The 24,245-nt window shown below is 39.8% G+C and overlaps 1 protein-coding gene across 1 annotated transcript in view; it reads right to left on the reverse strand.

Annotated features, from left to right (window-relative positions):
- STK39 (serine/threonine kinase 39) overlaps window positions 1-24,245 on the reverse strand; it is a 278,513-nt gene that overhangs the window by 157,296 nt on the left and 96,972 nt on the right. Inside the window, exons 6-10 of the mRNA XM_087435340.1 lie at window positions 20,454-20,563; window positions 20,091-20,192; window positions 17,832-17,965; window positions 9,689-9,737; window positions 9,521-9,586 (exon numbers count right to left, since the gene is read on the reverse strand). Coding sequence (XP_087291466.1) covers window positions 9,521-9,586; window positions 9,689-9,737; window positions 17,832-17,965; window positions 20,091-20,192; window positions 20,454-20,563 — 461 coding nt within the window. The remainder of the gene's footprint in view (window positions 1-9,520; window positions 9,587-9,688; window positions 9,738-17,831; window positions 17,966-20,090; window positions 20,193-20,453; window positions 20,564-24,245) is intronic.

Here is a 24,245-nt window from a genome sequence, read left to right on the forward strand (position 1 = left end):
AAATAAACTACATATGACGCTAAGTGCAACAAGGGAATTAAGCCCAAGGTACAGAAGCAGAGCAGGTGAAAGACTGATGAACTCTCTGGGGTGCAGGCGGGATGGTATGAAAAAGCTTCCAAAGAGGAGCTAGGCTTGGAAAGATACAAGTTCGGGGAGAAGCCTTCTAAACAGAGAGATTGGTACATACACCTTCGTGGAAAACCCACGTGGGGTTTCAGGTGTATGTTGGTAGGAAAGAAGAATCAGTAATTCTGTAAGGGTGTGTCAAGACGAGGTGGCGAGTGGACTAAGGAAAGGCTGGAGATGAAGAGGTGGTCGAACATAGATCATGGGAGCCTTGTGTGGTCCTTACTCTACAAGTAACATGGACCTCATCCTATCAGGGGCAGGAAGTTGGAACTTATCCTGTAATTAACAAGAAGCCATTGAAGGGTTTTAAACCAGGGAGAAGATATAATCATATTATTAGAGTTTTGATAAGATCAACAAAGCATCTAACTTGTTATACTAGTTCTTCCACAACTCTAGTCAAATTTTCCTTTCCATCCTTCATGGTTTATCTACTTTTAAAAGAAATGGGGGCCAGCCCCGTGGCTTAGCGGTTAAGTGCGCGCGCTATGCTACTGGCAGCCCGGGTTCCAATCCGAGGCGCACACCGACGCACCACTTCTCCGGCCATGCTGAGGCCGCGTCCCACATACAGCAACTAGAAGGATGTGCAGCTATGACATACAACTATCTACTGGGGCTTTGGGGGAAAAAAAAGGAGGAGGATTGGCAATAGATGTTAGCTCAGAGCCAGTCTTCCTCAGCAAAAAAGAGGAGGATTAGCATGGATGTTAGCTCAGGACTGATCTTCGTCACAAAAAAATAAAAAATAAAAAAATAAAAGAAATGGTATGCTGGCATGAGAGCCAGCTAGGAAGGTGAATAAAAGCAAACCGCCTTTAATGGGGGTCCGTTCCTCATAGGGTGTCAGTGATGTTCAGTGAACACTAGACCAGCAGGCAGCCCGGGACTTCTCTCAGCACATGGATGCCAACTGAGTTTCAGAAAAGTGAGCTGATGCACAAAGCTTTGGAAAACGTTAGCAAATTTCCCAAAGGCAAAAAATGAAGCACATGACGCATTTCAACACACAAATCTCAAAAATCTAACTGGATGTGAAATAAGGCCATTGTTTCTGCCTATTCATTTCCAGTAAAAGAAAACAATCAGTTCTCCACAAACTAAAGTTGTGCAAACAGTATCTCTCACAATATTTTCAGAATGTATGTCATTATTTTTAAATTTCCAAAAGTAGACCTCCATGATCTGTTTAAAAAGCTCTCTTAAGCAACTGGTGTCTTTAAAAGATACCTCAACCTGAAAATACAGATATTCCCCCTAAATGGGGCTACCAGGATTAGCATATCACAGTTTCCAGAGTGGATCCTTTCGGTTCCAAGTCAAATGCCACCAGAAAGAGGCCACTTACCCAGAATATATGCATTTTTCACTCAATCACCAATTGAATTGAAAGTAATTTATGAAGCTTTTCCCCCTTGTTCTTTCCTCTCTCCTCACCTCTGCCTAATTCACCCCCAGCACAAACACCAGTCAAGCTCCTTACAGCAGACACGGTGCAAAAGGAAAAAATCTAAACGGCATGGGTTTTTATAGACTAGTAAGCAATTCCTGAGAACAGATTCTCAGAGTAAATAAACTATTCTGATAGCACCCCCTAGTGACCAAAAGCACTTTTCTGACCAAATGAACTCTACATTCTAAACTGACAAAAATAATGCATTTAAAATAAAAATGAATGAAAACATCAACGAGCTTACAGTCTGGGAACATCTGTCCCAGTTAGAGACCCAGTTTAACCAATAACTTTAACCCCTCTGGCCAACTGTTCTCTCAGCTCTAAAACAGGAAAAATAACATCGCCAACCACCATGGTCCTCCTCCTTTTGGGTATGTGAGTTCCTCAATAAGATATATTACCAATACATATGGTTGTTTTTAAACAAGAGGATGGGGAAGAGAAACACAAAGCAGTAAGAGAACATGCGCCCTCACACCTACTTGAATCATCAGGAGTATTTTATACTAAATCCATAATATATATGGTGATAGTTACAGACATCGATTCACTTCTCCTTCAGGGTTACCACACACTTTGACTCCTTCCTTCTTCTATTTACCTGGCCCTGGAGAGAACTGCAGGAACCAAAGAACTTTCTGGAAATAGCCTACCACTAACCAGAACTGTATTAATTTGACCACAAAATACCAGAAGTTCTCCGATCCCATCTTCAAAATTAAGACTTTCGGCTTTGACATGAATTATGTAAAATATAAATGTTAGATTACTTTGATTTGTAATTTAAAATGATAGCAAAAAGTACTTAAACCATCACCCTTCAACCTCCTGCCTAGTAAAAAAAACACCTCGACTGACTACGGCATCTAGTACTCACGGCTCAGTAGGGACCTAACGTACCTTTGATCCTTCTACTCCAAATCTGAGACTTTCAACAAAGCCAAAAACTTTTGCTCAGTTTGCGTTGCAGAACTTGAGAATTAAAACCCACTGTTGCCCTCTACCGGGCAGACTGGGAACAGTCCATCCATCAAGCATCTGAAATCACCTTATTTCTTCTCTGATTTCTTGATAGTGTATAACCTTCAATATCTTATAAATTGATTATTAGATTCCAGGAGGAAAAACGGCAATTTTCCAGAAATTCAGAGTGGTTTTTATTTCCTCTTTATCAACTAAAAGATGAGACTAAATGGGAGCAAACCGCGAAGCTGGCTTCAGACCTCTGCCACTATAGGACGATGTGGCCTTGGTCAAGGCCCAACCTCCCTAGGTCTCAATTTTCAGGTCTGTAAATCGAAGGATCAAGAACCAAGAGATATTCATGATCCTGGTTTTCACTCAGATTTCAAAGTAGTTATTGCATTTTTTTAACCAGTCTTAATAATCTATCTTATCCTCTGTCCTGTTATTCAGGTCTTCATTGATTGTTACAAGGCTACAGTAACTGAGATAAGTGTAAACCAAGTGTCTAGCACAGTGCATGAAGGTGCACAGTAAGCGTGAGTTTTTCCTTCTCCCCCCCGCCGCCGTTCCCCCATCTGCCAGCTCCCTGACCTTCCCCATTCCTATAGTACATATTCTGTGCCCATATCCTAAAGCATTTAGTCTCTGCTACTCTTTGAGTTTTGCACGTCTTTTGATGCTTGCACTGCACCGTGTTCCCCACTGACAGGTGAGTTTCACTGCCTGGAAATGTCCTTTATCTGTCTGCACCTCAGTGCCCATCATTGGTAGCAGTGGTTGTAATGGTAGCAGCCGTTACAGCAGCAGCAGAAATGGGACCAACAGCAGTGGTACCCATAGCAGCAGTGGCAATGAAAAATGTTATAAAAGCAATAATAACATTATAATAACAAAGTGATTATATAAAATGTTTTATTATATAAAATAATAAAATTTAGTATGATTATAACCTAGTGCCATTTATTATTTTGTGCCAACCACTTTGCTATCCATCTCCGATGCTTTACCTAATTTAGTCTTCAAAAACATAGCTAGGTATTATTACCCTCCCCATTTCATGAAGGAGAAGCTGAGCTTCTGGCAGGTTTTAACAACTGCTGATGCACCAAACTCGCACTAGCCATCTCTCTTCCCTTCAGAATCTCCAAAGCCCTTTCATCGCCTTATTCCCTCCACACCTGCTAGAACCCTGGCAAACTTTCCAGGTTCCTACAGTGATGCTTACAGCATCTCCCAGTGCCCACAAATGGCGTGGATGCCCCCGTCACATGTGTTAAATGGCAGATTACTCGCTCTGAGAATGACAAATGTACCCCCCTTTCCCTACTTACGCCATTTAACTCTGCCTACCCTCTCCATCTGTATTTCCTTCCTATCCTCTCCCTTTTCTTCTTCCTTCTGAGGTACAATCTAATGGAAAGAGTATGGAACCAGAAATTAGAATTGCTTCTTCTTAGCCATGTGACTTTAGGCAAGTCATTTCAGCTCACACTTTCATCTGTAATATGTGACAATAATATCTGCCCTACCAGTCTTCAAGCACAATTGTTTAGAATAAGTAAGGAAGCATATAGGAGAGTGATCTACAAGCTGTAAAGGAATATCAGCGGTGTGTGCATTTAATTCTTACAACTCTTAGGCTCTTCACAAACACACACACTGAACTTCTCACGGCAGAGAGGATTTGCAGCAGTGGGAAAGCCTGGCTCTTGCCCACCATCAGCACCTTGATGGGGCAGAAAAGAAAACATGAAGACAGGTGACTAAGCAACGGTAATGAAATAATGATTGTCATTCTTTTCCTTCTTTTTGTAGGTTTCCATGGGCTTTTTCTCCATTCCATCCAAAGCAACAGCAATAGCGAAATGACCTTCATCCCACCCCCACCCCCACCCCCACCCGCCCTGCTACCAGGACTTTTTCCTCTTTCCTCCTTCCCTATTTCACTGCGTACTTCTAAAATGCCTGTCTTTGTAACCACAATAAGCATTCTCTGTATTTACACGATAGCCACGGCAGCCTGTGTTGGACTGCACGCCCACTACGTGTCAAACACAGCACCAGACATCCCACACGGATCACCTCTCATCCTCACAGCAACACGCGTAGTATCCTGGGCTCCATTTGACAGATGAGGCTCAGCGATTAGGCAGCTCACCCAATGAAAGACACAGATCCAGCCGTTGCTGCTTCCAGACCAGACACAGAGGCTGGAGCAGCATCCTTCCTACTTCCTACTTACATCTGAACATCACACCCTAGCAAAGTGTTCCTTGTCTGCAAAATCGCTGAGAAATCATAGAGAAATCCTATCATTAATATCCCATGAATGCACAACCATAATGACATAAAGCATGTTTCCTTGAAAAAAGACTAAATGACCCTGTACAGTAAGCACATTCACTTTACCTTTTAATGTTTAATATAATGCAAGAATATAATATTAATGAATCTCTCCTACTGAGAAGTAATTGTTGACAATGAAGAAGCTGGTAGGTACCACCTTAAGCACGTGAGAAAAGTTAACATCACCAGTAAAGGAATAAATCAAGATCACGTGACTCTTAACATGCTACACTGAAAAGAACACAGCATCACTTCTGAGGTGTCCTGTCAAAACATGCATCAACTGAATCTAATCATGAAGAAACACCAGACAAACCCAAACTGAGGGCCATTTGACAAAATAACTGATCTGTGCTCTTCAAAGCACCACGGTTGTGAAAAAAAAAGAAAGACTATTTCAGATTAATGAAGACATAACAACTAAATGATTCTAGATTAGATCCTGGACCAGACAAATGGCAAGTGGCAAAATTTGTATAAGATTTGAAAATTAAATAACAATATTGTGTTAATGTTAATTTCGTGATTTTCACAATTACACTGTTATGTAAGAGAATGTCCTTGTTTTTAGGAAATATATACTAAGGTACACCTAAAGATAAAGGGCATCATATCTACAATTTTGAAATATTTCAAAAGAAAGAGTGAGAAAAAATATATACAGAAATATTTTTGTAAATTTTTTGTAAGTCTGAAGTTATTTCAAAATAAAAAGCAAAAACAGAAAAGGACAAATTATGAACACATATTAAGTATTAAATAAATGTGAGCTCTAATATCCCTACTCATTTATTCCTAAGCACATAGAAGTATCAAATGAAGCCAACGCCTTGGGTCCTTAATAAGAAACCAGTCTGACAGCCTGATATAAGAAATTCTGGGATCCACAAATACTGTCCTAGTTTTTCCAATTCACAGTGATTCCACCCAAATGTAGCAGTGATACAATATCCCTCTATTTCTGCAATTACCATAGACACACACACACAAAAATCATTTCACATCACAAGTAGCCTGTGAGGAATAAATCTACACCAGGAAACTAGAGCACGATCAACTCGAAGGCACCATAGCAAACAGGAAAGGAAGCGGCTGAGCAGATGTCAATAAAGAAAGGTCCAAAAGTGAACAACACAAATGACACCAGGGACTCCCCTGTACCAACTTTTAAATTAAATTTACTTAAACACCCTAAGAACCTAAGACAAGCAAAGACATCCTATAACAAAGGTTTTCAACACAGGGTGATTAAAATAATATTTACTTCCTAATGGCCAAGCCTGCATGAGAAGTTTCAAATAAAGAACAGCACCGTTGCTTACCAACATCACGAGCCCGAGGGAGGGAGGGAGGGAGGGAGGCTCATCTGCTATTAACAGGAATCCTAAACAAGTGTATGCCAAGCATTTTGGGGATTCAAGTGAGTGAACAACAGAGTTTCCAATGGCCTCTCCTTGGTACACCCAAGTGTATGTGTTCACTGAGGCAGCAAACCTGTGTGGGCACTTCTATGAACAAGACATGCACTGTGATGGATGTCATTCTGGTCAGCACATCTGCCATGGAAGCTATGGGCAAGGAGCGGAGTGTAGCTAATACCCAAAGTGTACTTTAAAACGAGAATTATGACAGGAAAACAGCCAACTCAATGAAGCTAGAGAGCCAGAATAACAGTACTATGGGCCACTCTCTTCTATAAGATGTTCAAAGAACTCATTTAGAGTCTCCCTTTACTCCTCCATGTGACTCTGAGACATGGGGCCATTTTCCATTTGAAGGGATAGATGACGAAATAAGCTCTGAGGTTCAAGTCTAAAATCAAGGAGCAAGTAAATGGCAGAAGACATGGTTGAAAAATCACATCTCCCAAAACTCTAGCTTCTTGTCGTTTAAGATACACGTAAAATGGGATTTGGAATGCCCAGCACACTAATATGTAATAAATAATTTAAATATTTCTTTTAAAAGAAAGAAAACAAAGTCAGAGTCTGAACAGATTCTTCATTTTCTCAAACTGATGGAAGTCTCATACTTCCTTTCTCAAAGGAAAGTATGGGTTATGCAGGGAGAACTATAGGTGCTTCAGTTTAACTGGAGTTTAGAGTCTAAGACTGGAAGTTGCAATGGTGCCATGAATTCAAGGCTAAGGAGCTTGGCCTTTATTTGATAGGAACCTTTTTTTTTTTTAATTTTAACTTTTTCATTTATTTGCTCTCATGGTTGTTCTTGTTTAATTTTGGGAACCACTTTTCAGCAACCAAGTGACATGACCAGAAAGTTAATCTTGTGATACTGTCTAAGAAGGAACAGAAAGGAAGAATGAGGGAGAACAGTCAGAAATTGACTGCAATTGTTCAGTTAAAGACAGGAGGAAAACCTTCCAAGTAGGGATGTTGCAGAGGGAAATGTGCAGGGGACTCGGAGAGGGATTAGCTGGGGAAGAAAAGGGGGGAAGGAGGTCTCAAATATAAAAATAATCCCAGTGTCCTGAGGTCAGGTGACTCAGGAAGTAACAGAGCACAGGAAGATGAGACTTGGGAGGGAAGGTGAACCCTCTGGAATACTGCACTTGAAAAGCTGGTGGACCACTGCACAAGGAGCTGGAGGTATGAAACTCAAGCTCTGGAGAGAAAGCAGGCCTGGAAAAGCCCCTCTCTGGGAATAGCTATGGGATGAGACCAGATGAAACTTCTAGCAAAAAAAGCGGAGATAAAAATATATATATTCTTTGGGGACAGATACTGTACAAGCCAACAGCTTTCTAACAGCTTTTTTCAACTCTAGCTGACATTTTAGATCTCTGATCAAAAGACCCCATGCTAGACTCCAACACCCCAGGGAATCTCTCCAGGCTCCTCCTTCAGTCTTCTGCATGGAGCCCTCACACTTTCATTGGGCGGTTCTACTTCCTGTTGCTTCAAACTGAAGCTTTAGTTTCTGTGTGCTGTCCCTTGAGATGTGCCACTCTGATGGACCATCTGCCACGTTTTCACTTTTCCCTCAGAGAGGTCCCAAAGACCCACGTTGGCTCAGGTAGGTCTCTGCAGTCAACACAGCAATCCCCATTCCTAGCCCAGGCCCACAGCCCAGGAACCAGCCCACTCTCAGGAATTCTCCCGGTCCAGGAGAGGCACTCAGATACCTGTCCAGAGTGCGTCATTTCTCAAAGCCTTATTTTACAATCTGTTTTAAACAATTCAAAAGCATCAGCTAAATGTATTTCATACAAAATGTTTCAGACAAAGTAATGTCTGGAAGTTAACATTCTAAGTCAATTATACGTTGGCATGATGAGATGCAATCTCTAATACATATTTCTTTGCCAATTTTATTTACAGAGCAGACAACTCAGATTTGAATCAGCTTTCCCTATAACTATTAACTGTAAAAAAGAAAGAAAAAAAGGACCTCCCTTTCTAAATCTGTGACTACATAAATATTTTTAATTATAAATAGCTAATAAAATTTTAAAACTAGATTGGGGCCAGCCCAGTGGTGTAGCAGTTAAGTTCGTGCACTCCGCTTCAGGAGACTCAGGTTTTCGGGTTTGGATCCCAGGCGTGGACCAACACACCGCTTGTTAAGCCATGCTGTGGCGGCATCCCATATAAAGTGGAGGAAGATGGGCACAGATGTTAGCCCAGGGCCAATCTTCCTCAGCAAAAAGAGGAAGAATGGCAAGGGATATTAGCTCAGAGCTAATCTTCCTTGCATTTAAAAAAAAAAGTTTTTTTAAACGAAACTAAACCAAACCAGAGCTTAAATTTTGTTAGGTTTCATACCATAATGAAATCAGTAATTACAAATAAATAAAACTCTGGTAAATACATAAATAAATACCCTCACACATACATATCATTTTAAAAACCTAAAACCTAGAATGGAAAGTTTTTCAGGTAATCATTAACATAATTTAGTTAACAAGGTAGACTACAAAAGGGACCACCCGTCTTTAATAAGGAAAAAACTTATATCCCACAGATATTCAAAATAACCATTAAAAACAAGTTTTGTTTTTCATTCTGTTATTTCAAACTGTTTAAAAATGACTGTTCCGGGGCCGGCTCCGTGGCTTAGCGGTTAAGTGTGCGCGCTCTGATGCTGGCGGCCCGGGTTCGGATCCCGGGGGCGCCCCGAGGCACCACTTCTCCGTCCAGCGTGAGGCCGGGTCCCACGTACAGCGACTAGAAGGATGTGAACCTATGACATACAACTATCTACTGGGGCTTTGGGGGGAAAAAACTGAATAAATAAAATCTTTAAAAAAAAAAAAAAAAAAAAATGACTGTTCCTTTTCTGTAAAATCCAAAGGATTCAAGGATATTTGCCTCATCACATAATAAGCCTCATCACAGTCCCCTCCCCTCTGACCTTCTTTAAGCAAAGCTGATAGATAGAAAAGCGAAATCATTTGAGTTTCACATTGTTTCCACACCCAAATACATAACAGCAAGCTGAGATAACCAAAAGGCAAAATGTAGTTATCTGAGTAATCACTAATTAGATAACCTCTAAATAGCATATCCTGAGTGTGTGGAAATCTTTTTCCTATTTTTCTCTGGGTTTCATTTCCCTGGGTGGGGAGCGGCTCCTGCTGGGTCCTGAGGGCTAGGCGCTTACCTTTTTGGCTCTTTGGGCTATGTCTGGTGTTCTTGTAAGCAGCTTCTCAATCAGATACTCTCTGTTCTGCAAAAGAAATATTCCCAACAGTTTAACATCAAACAGAATACACAGAAATTCATAGTGATTTCAAAATAGCAGATTTACTTGGGTTTTTAAGCACATTACCTTGGCTTTCTGGAAGAATTTGCATTTTAAAAGTTCTGCTGCTGTGGGCCTGAAAGATCAATAATAAATTAGAGTTGAAACAATGACCACTCAATAAATACACTGCCTTGATGAAACAACTTAATCCTAGAATATTTCTGCAAGACCAGTTGTGGGAATAGCAAAATCAGAAACTAAATTAATCACAAGCCGGCACCAAATAAAAGAGTGTCAATTTTCCAGTTCTTTCCAAACACCTCTACTGCAAAACATATAAACTCCTGCAAGTTAAATATTCTGGGGCACGATCAATTTTCCATCCTTCATCCTTACACTTCACTAAGTGAATTCAGTGTTTCTAAAAGGTGGCAGACTGACACGTTTGTGAGCTAAATTCCTATATTTATTAAGAAGCCGTACAAGTTGCAATGAGACCCTGTCAAAGGAACTGCAGTCCACAGTGTTCCATGACTCCCCAAGAGCGGCAGTTACCGCAAGGGGTCCACACAGCATGTGTACAAGCCCTGTCTGCCCACTGAGTAACATGGACCGCTGGTTTTCAGGGAAAGGTAAACGTGATGGTGATTAACAAAATGCACATTCATTTACAAGCATTACTGGATTGGTCTTTTTTTCCTCATGGGGTCATTTAACTTGCATCTCTATACTATATTTCCTATCAACTGAAAGTTAGGTCTCAAGGCTTGACTAGGTTGAATCAACCATTTAAGAATACTTCATAGATGACACTATACACTTCTTGCTGCAGCACATACGGAACGTTAGGTTATTTCACTGGGAGTGATGCTAAGATTAACCACTTGGTCCCCAGGCCCAAGATCTCTCCATTGTAAAGGTATGTTTCTCCCCCTTGCAATTGGCAAGTATTGTGTTGGGTAATACTTTGGCATTGTATAAGTATCATGTTCCCAAAAACCTTTCACCTAATGGATTTAGCATCTTTGCCTTAAATAATTATTTCATAGGAGATGGAAGAATACTGATTTCCTACTTCTACCATTCTTTCTATGTTTATTAACTGGCATTCCTCCATAAAGAATAGCTTCCTTCATCAATAGTTCCTTCTAAAAAAAGCAGCCATTCAGAAGGAATCAGATAAATCTAGGGTAGAGGACAATCAGCAAGACAATTGACCTGATCTCTTCAAAAAGTCAGTGTCATAGAAGGGGAAATGTGAGGGGACTGTTCTAGATTAAAACAGACTTAAAGAAACAGAAAACCAAACACAATACGTGACCCTTGGCTGAATCCTGCATTTGAAGGAGAAGTGAGGGAAGCCACAAGAGACATTTGGAAATAATTAGAGATATGTAAATATGCTAGGTATTAGACCATTTTAGGAAATTACTGCTCCTTATTTTAGGTGTGGAAAAGTATTGTGGCTAAGTAGGAACATGTCTTTATTTGTAGGGAATGCAATGTTACTTTCAAACTGCTCAGCAAATAAAATGTGGGTAAATAGATACAGCAGATATGGAAAATATTGGTAATTGTTGAATCTAGGTGGTGATATATAGAAGTAAACACTGTACTATTTTTTCACCTTTTCTGTATGTTTGTTTTTCCCCCCCAAAGCCCCAGTAGATAGTTGTATGTCATAGATGCACATCCTTCTAGTTGCTGTATGTGGGACGCGGCCTCAGCATGGCCGGAGAAGCAGTGCGTTGGTGCGCGTCCGGGATCCGAACCCAGGCCGCCAGTAGCGGAGCGCGCGCACTCAACCACTAAGCCACAGGGCCCGCCCTTTTCTGTATGTTTTAAATTTTTGATAATAAAAAAATTGGGAGGGGACGGAAGCATTACTGAACATCACTAGGTATTCTCTCAGGCAATGATTACCAAAGATACAAATAGTATTATGTTGAGGGAGGTGCATGTTTAAAAGGAGTCCTCATACTTCAAAAGATTGGAAACCACTGCTTTGGAACCAGGAAGCTCCACTAAAGTGTTTCCAGGGACCAAACCCAGGCATATAAAAGAATTCGGAAACGTCATTAAGCGCAATGGTGTACAAATTGTGTAAGTCTACAGGGGCCATAAACTCTATTTCTGGGCAAAGAAATTTTCTATTTAAATTGTTATTGCTCTTTTCCTCAATTTCAAATGGGTCACTGGTCACAGGTTCCTAACAAAGAACCCTGACTCCTCATATCCACTGCAATAAACAGCCGCTAATTGCTAATTGCTTTGAGTAAGTAAAGGTCTAAACTACAGGTGGGCCACATTTTACATTTTTATCTGCCATAGCCCTTGGTGAGCTGGTTCAAATTCATGAATTTGTACCTTGTTAACCAGGCGCTGGAACTAAAAATGATACTCCTACTTTACATGATTTAACTTTGGCTGTTATTTTAATGGACACTCTCACTGATCATCAGCAATGTTTTCGGCCTCCAGCTACTCCAAAGTCATCCTTTCATTCTCTCGGTAAATATTTTTTGAGCATCTACTATTTGTCAGGCATTATGCTAGGTGATAGGCATATAGTAAATATGACAGACATAAATACTACCCTCAGCAACTTACAATCTAGCAGATAAGGGTTAGAGCATGTGGTTAGACTGTCAGAGGAAGGTCAGAACATTCAAACACTTGAATCGTGTTTGGGTGGAAGGAGCAGGCTACTGAGAGAACATATTACACAATGGACTGAGCACGCTTGGTACCTCACAATATGAAACAAAATTTTAAAAACCAAGGGGCATACAAAAATAAAAAATTTTTAAAAAGTGAAAAGAGGGGCCGGCCCAGTGGCGCAAGCTGTTAAGTGCGTGCGCTCCACTGTGCAGCCCGGGGTTCGCCGGTTCAGATCCCGGGCGTGCAGTGACACACTGCTTGACAAGCCACACTGTGGCGGCGTCCCATATAAGGTGGAGGAAGATGGGCATGGATGGTAGCCCAGGGTCAGTCTTCCTCAGCAAAAAAAGAGGAGGATTGGCAGATGTTAGCACAGGGCTGATCTTCCTCACAAAAAAAAAAAAAAAAAAGTGAAAAGAAACCTAAGAAAATGAAGATGATTAAGGAACTTAAGGCCACTGTTATGGTTGAAACCCCTCTGTTGTGTATTGCCTCTGGCTAATACAGTTACAAAAGCCTCCTGGCTAGTCTCTCTGCCATTTCTCTCTTCCTCATTCCAACCCATCATCCACACTGCTCCCAAGTTAGCTTCTAAAAAAAAAAACAATTTCTTATCGAATTTCAGTGGCCTGAGAGATCCTGACTCCTCCAGACTTGTCTCCCATCACACCAGAGGTGAACTCTATCCTCCAGCGACAATGATGTTCTCACTCAACTCTTGCTCTTTCGTGACTAAGCACACACTGCTTTTCTTGCTTCAGAATTTTCTGTAACCAACTGGCACACTCTTGCTCATCTGTCAAGAACCGATCTAAATGTCATCCGTCTTCAGAGATACTTCTCCCAGCTCGTCCAAGTAGAATTCATTGCTCCCTACTTGGTCCTTGCACACCAATCTACTCACACTCCCATTCTGTAATAATCTGTACCTATGTCTCCCGCCTCCACCCCACTGAGTTATAAGCCCTTCCAAGACAGGGACCACACAGTATTCATTTTTTATATCCCCAATGCCTAGCACGGACCATAAAACTGCTATAGCTCAATTTCATACTATAATCAAATATGGGGTAAAAGTGATGCTACTAGACATTCGGACACAGAACCACAACTCGTAGAGCTAGATTTAGTCAGCACCAAATTCTAAGCAACTGCCCCATATAGTAGGGAATAGAAATATAATGTAATGAAAATAAGACTCAAGGTAACAAAAAAAAAAAAAGGAAAGGCAAAGTGTGTGCACAGTGGAGGTACTGAGGTGGAGAGCCAAAATGCTTTCTCCTCTGTGTCCCCCCTTCTTCTGCACACTAAGGGTCAAGTGTAGGACCAATGTAAAGGGAAGGCTGGGAAATGCCAGACATGCCTTGAGATACAGGGCTGGGAAAATACTCTCCCTTCCCCAGCAAGGTCATTTCTATGGTAACCAAAACTGCAAAGAGGAAAAGCACGCTGCAGAGAAAACTCCTTTCTCTGCACTCCACTCTTAGACTTCATCAGTAAATACAAAAACACAATCATATAAGAAATGAGAAATGGTTTAAAGAAGCCACATTCCTCTTTTTAATAGGCTTAATATTTATGTTAAATAGTAGGTAATTCCTACTTTATACAGAGAACTAAATAGCAGGTCCTTTTTATGCTTTGGGGTAGAATCCTACACGTGCCAAACTATACCCATAAGAAAGTACAGAAAAATGGATCTGGAAAGAATGGGGAAAATGAGGGAGGAAGAATGTGATAGAAGGTATGAGAAAAGCCGAGGTGCATGCTGTTAATTTTTTGTGTGTTTTGTTTGTTTTAGTCTTATGCTCTAGCAACTAGCAGCGTACGGTTAACGCGGAACCATCAATGCTGCCTGCCTCTTAGCTGAGTACTACAGGAGAAAGAACTCTGCAAGCCCAGTTATGTCTCCCATACCCACTAACAATTATCAAGCAATACAATGTAATACAAATACAAACACTGTTTTACAAGAAATGTTAAAACACTATACCAGCAACCAAAATGATGTCCAGATTTTGAATGATGATTCAATTTTAAATCCTTAAAAACAATGCAGTATTCTCCAAGCACCAACAGTCTCAGAAGAAAATCTCTCAAAGGATTCAGTTAATACATATGGATGAGCCCAAGTCCACTGAGACTTAAAATAATTTTCAAAGGATTCAGGATGAATATGATACAGTTTAAATAGTTCAAACAATTTGCATTATAATTTCTAACAGCTCACTGACCTCAGGCAGAGCTGCACTTCCCACCCTCCCCCTCCTGCCAAAAGAAATACTCAAGTTTTATTCATTTCTAATGGATTTACCTATGCAACATCCACCCCTTTGTTGCTCAAAGAAAACGCTGGTTCCTTTTATGGTTGCCATCCCTATGAAGCATGTAATCTACAAGATTAAGGCTCATTTTTTTAAGAAACAGCAAAACGTTCTGCTATGCAAATATAAGCAACTCTTTGTCTATGCCAATGCAGAGCATAGACTTCGATGAGGCAAAGAGCTCCAACACCCCAGCTCTCTTATATTAGGAAAATTCCATGAGCTCTCAAGATTGACAGAAAACACAGCCCCTTCTCAGCTAGCCTGAGGGCTACTGAATAGGAGTGACTCTGTCCTGGTCACTGTTCCCCTACAATATTTTTTCATTCATTGCTGAAAAGATACTCAGCAATACCAGGGCTTTGGTACCAGTCAACTGCTTTCAGATTATAAGCAGATGATCTCTATGTAGGCAATAGAAATAAATATAAAGTATCAAAAATCTTGCATTCACTCCTCAATCCACTCGAATCTGGTCTGTTTCTGAAAACTCTTTTCAATGGGTCCAAATCATCCCAAAATTGCAAGCTCTGAATCATCTCCAGTTGTTCAAGAAATACTATTGAGTATGTAATGCAGACCACACACTGTGGCTATAAAGATATGTGGCACAGGCTCTCCTTCTAAAAAACTTACAAACTGATGAGGAAATTGGATGTGTTAAGTCAATAAATGTACACAGTGTGGTAAGTGCTACAAGAGACCTATCCTCAACGTGCTGTAGGAAAACTAATAGTTGTGATAACTCCACTGGGTCAGGGAAAAAAAGGCAGACAAGGAATGCAACCCCAATTTTCTGAGTACTTAGGAACCCCAGGCACTGTGCCACCTGTTTTAAGTGCATTATCTCACTCCATCCTCACAGCAATCCTACAAAGTAGGTGTTATTAGGCCCATTCTACTGACGATGAAACTAAGTCATGCAGTTGAAGATAAAGAAGTCCAGCAATCTCACCCAGATGTATCTAACTCTAAGAAAATGGGGCTTTTGAACTAAGTGTTGAAAGAGGTGGAAGGGAGAGACAGGAAGAGGAGGCACCTTGGACAACATAAGCAAAGGCAGAGAGGACCGGAAATATGCAAAGTTTCTTTCAGAATTGCGCTGCAATTAAATGTTTACTTATTATTTCAGTAATGAATACATATTTTAAAATTGCCTCCTATATAATAAATAATTCAACAATATTGCTTTTTTCCATTCTCACATCTCATGAATCTTTTTTTTCCCCCAAACTCCCCACATCCATATCTTTTCATTACGAGAAAGTGTCACCTGGGAAGTCTGTGCACCACCAACACTCTCTAACTGTCTGTTATAGTGGACAGTTACACAATAGTGAGTATAGATTACACTACAGAGAAAATATCTAAAAGACTACCTTAAACTATTAATACTTGTAGATCAATAATGTTACTAAGAGAGTACTCTGAGGGAAAGACTTTGTAAGAATTCAAATATATGGTGTATGGCTCTTTTTTTTTGGTGGGGTGGTAGGAATCTGATATTTGACTCATAGAATAAATAAAACCTGGAAAGACTTTCAAGATTATTAAGTAATAAGGATCATTTGTTAAATATAATGTATGATGATCTAATCTATTTTGACCAAATTACAAATCTCTGAAATATATTGCGATATTGTTAAGTACACTAACAATTCTACCCTACAGAATCATTTTCTTAAAAAGCTGAAATTGTGTGATATTACACATCACCACCATTAGGTGGGACCTCAACTAGTTTGAGAATCACAAAGACCATCAATAATAACCCAGTGCAAACTGGGAAGACAAGTACTTCTCTCACTGGAGAATCAAATTCTGTTTCCTTGGTGATGCCAAAAATTTATGTTTGAAGATGACATCAAATACAAGAGGAAGGCAAGCAAGTATTGAAGAAGAAAATCAGAATCTAAGAGCATTTTCACCCAATAGGAGAGTGAAAAAATAACCTCAATGAAAGATCACTATGACTTTGGAGGGAAAACAAGCCATGCAAATCAAATATAACGGGCCACTGAGATGTTTAAGCAGAAATAGTCTATAAGTGTGACAAAATAATCATACCTTTTACAATAAATAATTTCAAGATGCTTAACAGCAAACATCTATTTAGACCCAGCTCCACGAGAAAGGTGACTGATGGAGAAAACATTCAACGCAAATTCAGTAAGATGTAAAGAAAAGTAGAGAGAGGCTACAAGAATGGGTAAAATAATAAAAATTGTGTTTAATCTAGAGAAGGGTAGCCTACTCAAAGAGCAGATGACCACGTAAAGGTAAAAGGCTCAGGTTTCATAAAGAATTTAAGATAAGAATAAAGGAATCATTCTAAAAGCAGGGTCCTTCCCTGAAAAAGAAAGTTTCAGAAGAGAAGCCAGTTTTTGGACCGTTGGGTGGATGAAGGTAGCCAGTAACTTCTCAGAGGCCCCTCCAGGTCTGGAATCTCCGTTCACTGTATGTTGGGATGGTGCCACACGCAACCAAGTCCTACAAAGGTACTCTACCCAGGCAAGGCCTGTGTGTGGTTCACATCGTTAACATTCTCCTTTAAGTGACAGAGGACACTGGGCTCTATTATCACTATCCAGGATATTTCAAAGTCACAGAAATTAAGAAGGAAGAAAACAAACTTAGAAAACAGATACAGTAAAGTGCAAGGCAATAACCCAAGAATAAAGAGGAAAGACTGTAGTCAATTTAAAACCATTTGCTTCTGTTTATATGATTAACCTTTCTAACGTAAAAATCTTAAATCTTCTTTATTGATAATCTTTTAAACAGCACAAACAACTTGTTCTGCAACTAAAAGGAAGCTCATGCAAAATTCAATAGCTCTGCCTGGTTTAGACTGGAGCGAGCAGGATATAAAATCCTAAGAGGTCAGCTCAACCTACACAGTGCAGAATACTAGCTCAGCTTCTGAATGCACCACTGCCAACTTCTTTTGATTTCTGCTTTATTTCATTTCCTTTGATAACAGAGCCCACACCTAACAAGCACAGTGAATCTCATTAACACTAAAAATTTTCCTCTGCCTCTCCCTTGTCCTCACTCACTTCTCTCCCTTTTGGACCCATGCCGTCTTTCATTAACAGGTTGGAGATCTGGGGGCCAGAGCAGGATTTCCCTTGAATTAGAAGTACCTGTCAGGTGTCCTCACACAGCCTTTCCGCATCCACAAACAAAGCTCTGTGGTAACTCAAACCAGGTCATTAACTCATCCACTAAGTTGGACATACCTTTTGGAAGGATCTTTCTGAAGACACAGTGAAAGTAATTTTCTAAAGGACTTGCCGTACTTTTTCATCATTTCCTTATCCTCAACTCCTGTTTCCAAAGTGGGTGGATCATTTTGCAAAGTCAACATTAACACCTGCAGCAGAAACAAACATGAAGACACAATCTCAGTACAGCAATTGCTACAATCGAGTTTTTAATTTCTCCCAAAAGCATCCAAGAACATCCTTGATTAGGTACAAACGTGCTTTCCCATGAGTTTAAATTTCCAGAATGCGTGTATCGGAAGTACTCATTCTCTTTGCAAATCTGTCCATGTGCCCTTTGACCTTTTCGTTATTCCATTGACAGAACTTACAAAATCTGCTCTGTGTGTTAAGAGCTCCCAAAACGACCAGGACGGAGCTTCCTGGGAAGGAACTGGCTCTCACACAGCTCAAGGAGCACGTAGCTCCAGCAAGAGCTTAGTGAAGGCTGGGGCTCTGGCTGGGAAAGGGGGTGGCAGAGGGGAGAGAAACAGAGGCCCAGAGCAGCAGTGAACATTCATGTGTCAGGTCATTCATAAGTAAGGAACTGCCTGTACTCAAGGCTTCTGTAACACACTGCCAACCCTAAAAATAAATCCACAACATCCCAGGAGGTAACACATGATTTCCCTTTTTTTTTTTTAAACAAGAAAACATACAGAAAATTGCTTAAAGACTTGGCAAAATTGAGACAGTAAGACACTAAAAAATAGCCAGAATACAACTGAGTTACTAAAAAATCATAACCAGAGCAAAATGGCCATGCTGCTTTTGGAGGGGGGACAAAAACAAAATCAAAATACAGCTTCAAATCAAAAAGGTAAAAATTCCACTCTTTCGCACTAACATCAAAAATATTTGCTTTACAAAAGAGTAGAATTTACAGTAAACTATCGATCTACAAAATGAATAAACCTCTTAATGTATAAATCAGCCTTAATTTACGCAAAGCTATACAGGTCAAGACTTTTCAAACACTTTCAGATGTGTGAAGAGGTAAAGGATTAAAGTGACAGGTGATGGTCTGTGGAGGATAACTGCAAACAGAAGAAAGTGGGAGAAGTGTGAAGTCTGAACAAAAGTCTGGCAGGACCTCAGGCTGGGATGAGCAATGTGACTTTGGATTCAGGTGGGAAACACTAAGGATTGGGGAAAGAAAGAAAATAAGAAACAAGAAAAAATAATACAGAAAAACCAGATGGAAGAAAAAGTCCTCAGAGTGGCTTCAGTACTTTTTCTCAAAAGGTCACGGCGTTTGTTTACACCTTAACTTTAAATTTTCTGCTAAAAAAATCAGGTATGTATACATACCCCTCCCCCAAAATTTTAACTATGTTAAAAATATGTTTATAAATATAGAGAAAAACAATGTAATGAACTATACTAAAACCTTAATAAGGATTGTCTGTGGTTGATGAGATTATGGATAATTATTTTCTTCTTTATTCTTATTTGTACTTTCAAATTTTCTACAATAAGTATGTATTAACTTTTTAATCAGTAAACTTATTTAACTTTTTTCAGCCTCAGGGTTTCCTCCTAAATTTTTCCAATATTTTCCTAGGAAAAAGTTGAAACAAATACGGACCATATTGTCTGTAAAATACCTTCATAATTTCCACTGAACTATTTCAGCCTCAAAACAAAATCCAGTTGGGTAAATTAGCCCTGATACCATCAGAACTAAGAGAAATAATGATGTAGGCCAGTTAAAAGAGTAACAAAAAATCTGAAAATAGTATCCAAACATATGGTTTCCTAAAAACATTAGGCTCACTTATTTCAGATGAGTCACCAACATGACACTATGAGAACAGGGGAGAAATGTTATAGACCCTTAAAAAAAAAAGGCTGAAAATTTGGGAAATCTATCTGCAAAGATGGTATCACTGTAATCTATTTTTAGATTTCCTGGGTGGGGGGCGTTGGGGGTATTCTGCTATCAAGAGAGTAATGAACAGCATTCGTGACAGCTATCAACCTCCATCGACCAAGCTGATCACATTCTTGAGTCAGCTCTGTGCTGAGAATGTACAGTGAGCTTCAGAGCCGGGAAATGTACTACTTTTGTCCTATTCCTTCCACTGAGAACATCACACAACATTTAACTTGGCGGCATTCCTCCGTTAATTCCCCTCAGGTCTAAGAGAAAAATGACTATGTTTAAGAGAATTACAGAACAGATTCCCTTAAATCATATTTCAAACCCGACATATTACTGCCAATAGTAATTACTTTCATAGGCGGATACTTGTGATAAGGCGCTGCTCCTGTTGCCAATTCAATGGCAGTTATTCCAAAACTCCACATGTCAGCCTTGAAGTCATAGCCTCTCACCTAAGAAAGGAACCAGGGAAAAACAATTATACAGCAGGCATGTTACACATCACGGAGTCCATACCATGTCGCAAGTCCACAGCTGTGTATGCACAACTTTGACATTACTTTGCTAAGGCCCAGCAATCGGGAAGTAAATCTTAGTTACATGATGCACTCTAGTAAAATGATAGATATGAATGAAATGTTAGCATATTGATGATACGTACTACTGAACTATGTCAATCAAAAATCAGAATATCACTTTTTTTTTTTTTTTACCTGTTCCATGACTTCAGGGGCCATCCAACACGGGGTGCCAACAAATGTTTTTCTTACTTTATTCCGAGTAACATCACCCCCTGTTGCTAAGAATGCACTCACCCCAAAATCTGAAAGAAAAAAAAAAAAATCACTCATTTTATGTAAGACATTATTGCTTACAAATTCTGACCTTATGAACATCTCTCTTCCTGGTGAGCTTTACCGTGGTGAAGAATTGTTCCAAACATCATGGAGCTCTCTCACGTGTACACCAGGGCAATCCTGCCATCTGTTACCCTCTACACTTTAGAGAACACCATCTCAGGTAATCGGTCAGCAAGCCCAGCAGCCCAAAAGCTCAGCATACCAAATTATATTTTCTTTTCTTTCTTTTATTTTTTTATTTTTTTTTTTTTTTGCTGAGGAAGACTGGCCCTGAGCTAACATCCGTGCCCATCTTCCTCTACTTTATACGGGACGCCGCCATGGCATGGCTTGACAAGCGGTGCGTGGTGCATGCCCAGGATCCGAACCTGGGCCGCCAGCAGCAGAGTGTGCTCACTTAACCGCTACGCCACGGGGCCAGCCCCCTAAATTATATTTTCTACCCAAAAGGTATCAAAAGTCATAATTAACCATAAAGGATTGCATCAATAAAAATACAAACACATTCCCAAAGCCCTAAATATAAAAGATCTTAGCTTTTACTGAGATTCATTTTAGAAAATCATTTATACGAATAGCAGTGGAGGCGGTTAAAACTAGTAAGTGATGTAGTTTCTTTTTATGTTTTTCTTTGATCATGATTATTTTCTAGCTTCTTTGATTCTACATCATCAGTGTTTGAGGGAGTAGATTTTTTTTTAAATAAAGGATGAATAACATTCATCTGCCACATTCCCATGCCCTTGCTTAAGCAGTGCTCTCTAACACCTTAGCCAGAATCGTAATGGCAAATCCACAAATCCAGGTACATAAAGCCAACGCGCCCAGGTCTGTCCACACGTAGCAATCAACACACAGGAAAAACTCAGTCAGCAAAGATTTTTTTCTTTTCAATGTTTGCTTTCTGGATAATTCTCCTAGGTATAGATGGAATAGTTTGTAGAATGAAATAATCCTCTTCTTCACATCCATTATACACTAGAAGTTCTTTTTGTGAGAAGATGAACTAATTAGGCTTACTGTATATACGTACATGCATATACACAAAAATGATGTTTGTATGTGACAGGAGAGAAGGGATACCCAGTGATTATTAATGCATACATTTCTGCTTAGATTAGTTTACTAAAGGTTAAAATTAGTTAATAAGTTAAAGTACCAATTGCTTAGGGCTAGTATAGACCTACAGTAAGAGCCAACTCAAGGACAGCTTGATAGCAAGCTAGTAAATAGTAATTAAAAGACAGTCAACACCTCAAAATGCTGCAGCAGACTATGTAGTGTGAGCCCCTTCAAATTGCTCTCATATAATTCTCCTTTGCTGGATCCCTTTGTTGATTGCCGGGAGGACGACAATTACCAAAGAACAAGGTCCAGTGCAAACCAAGGTCAAAAATGTATTAGCATTTGCTTTAGATCTACAATATTAAGTTATGCAGTAACACTGTAACCAGTTCCCTGAGTTGAAATATGTTGTCTGTTTCATTATATTGACATTTAAATTTACTCAACTCCCAACAGGATTTCAACTACAAGTAAAGGGAATAAAAATTGACAAATGGAGACTTTGTTCCAACTGCTACTCTCATGTTAGTATTGAGCAACAGTGTATTTTGAAAATGCTCTATAATTTCATTTGCACATATGTGCCAAACTCTAAAACTTTGAATTCTTATATTGCAGTCAGAAAAATAAAGCCTTGTGAAAAGAAATCTCTGGAACCAGTGAACCAGTCTCCTGTAGGTAGGAGGAGATAAAATCCATTCTCTTACAGAAGAGCTAATTGAATTGAATCATTTGTAAGCATCTACCATATTCGGCTAGAGGAAAAGACAATATGATAAGGCTTTCAAAAATATTAACTTCAACTTAATTTATACTTCTGAAAAGCAGTTCAACAATAAATCCAACATTCCATTTTTATTAAAGTAATTCTGTAACATGATAATATTAAATAAATACATATCAGCTGTAACTAATTAAGGATATGGGTAAAAGTTGCTTTAAGGAAAAAGAGATTCTTTTAAGTGCAGTTGAAGTAACCCTACAGCCCAAAGTCTCTTCCTAAAAGATATAATCCAGATAAAAATCCATAGTTATTATTAGATTTTTTTTAATTTCTTAAAAATACCATCTGATTACATTAGACTCTTTTAAATCTGCAAAAACAGCTGAGAAAGATGCATAGTAGCAATTCGCTATTGATAATGCCCCTTCAATGTATCTTTCATGATTCACATATTTATTCATAACCTCCACCTAGAACACTCAAATTTAAAGTCATAAACAGATGGTTAAACGTCTTTACAGCTCAAAACAAAAATTCCAGAAGGAGAAAACACCAATGGTAACATCTACTCACTCTTATGACTTCAGAATAAATACACAATTTGCTCCTATGTATGGCTAATGTGTATAAAGAAAGATTTATACGTACTGAGAAACAGAACACTTGGAACACAGTACATAGCGTGCTTGTATAAACAGGAAAACTGGTATATTCTGTAGTCGAGACAGCTCACATATGACAGTGAGAACGAGGCGGTGGAACAGTCACAGTGAAAAGCGCCCTTGTTTCCGAAGGGTACATCTATACAGCCAAAGGGAGTGGAGCCAGACACACTTGGGTCAGAAACCATGGACATTTCTCTGGCAACACGGAATCAAAGGCTTCACATAACGTTAGCCAGCCCATCTTCCTGCCTCCAGGAATAACTGCATCTCTAACCAGAAAGAATGCTGTCATCCCGGTAACTAAAAGGCCCTCGTATCTTTTGAATCCATCCACTTCTCTCCTTCCCCACTGCCACTGCCTTGGTTTCAGCCAAAATTCCTGTGGCAGCTCCTAAGTCATCACCCTCTTCTTTCCCCAGATCCATGCTCCAGCACCCAGGCCTTGCTATGTCACAGACTTGACCCTTCCTTACAAGTCTTTAGAGGCTCCCTGCTCCCCCAAGAAAAAGTCAAAATCCCTCAGCATAACATGCAAACCTGACTCCCCTTTCCTCTCCCGCCTCATTTATCACTACTCCCAATTCAGAATTTGAGCTCCAGCCCTGCTAAATTACTTCCTTTTTATTCCCTGAACCCATCACCCTCCGTGCCCTCACCAGTGTTGCCTTTGCACCAGAAGCTTTGTCTTTGTCCAGGTACATGGTTCCCTCCACTAAGGGAAGGGCCATCAGCAGAGGACATTCTGCTTCTTCTTATTAAGGATGAAAGCATCCTAGGCATCCTGACTCTTGATGCCTTGGGGCTTTTTCACAGCTGCCTTTGTGTTAGAGTGTGGTTAATTTAATATGCATCCATCTCCTTTGCCTAATTTGTGGTGTACGATTTACATAACTTCAGGAATTGTCTTATTTTGATAAGTGAATGCTAAGCCTTGAAGAGGATCTGCAGGATTTTGCAGTACAGATACCTGATTTGGAAAGTGGTAAATCCTCCAGGAAATAGCACAATGCTAACGGGCAAGGGCTGGGTAGCCAAGTGGTTAGGCCGAAGACAAAGGTACTACCCAACCATGGGACTCCAGAGAGGCACTTAACCTTTCTGGGCCTTGGTTTCCTCATCAGGCTTCTTGGTTATGTCTATTTTTATATTACTTTCAGATTGATAACACTCTCCTACTTCTTCTCACCACGT

Source organism: Ceratotherium simum, chromosome 9 (assembly GCF_057802395.1).
Source record: "Ceratotherium simum simum isolate JZ-2026a chromosome 9, ASM5780239v1, whole genome shotgun sequence".
Taxonomy (NCBI): Eukaryota; Metazoa; Chordata; class Mammalia; order Perissodactyla; family Rhinocerotidae; genus Ceratotherium; species Ceratotherium simum.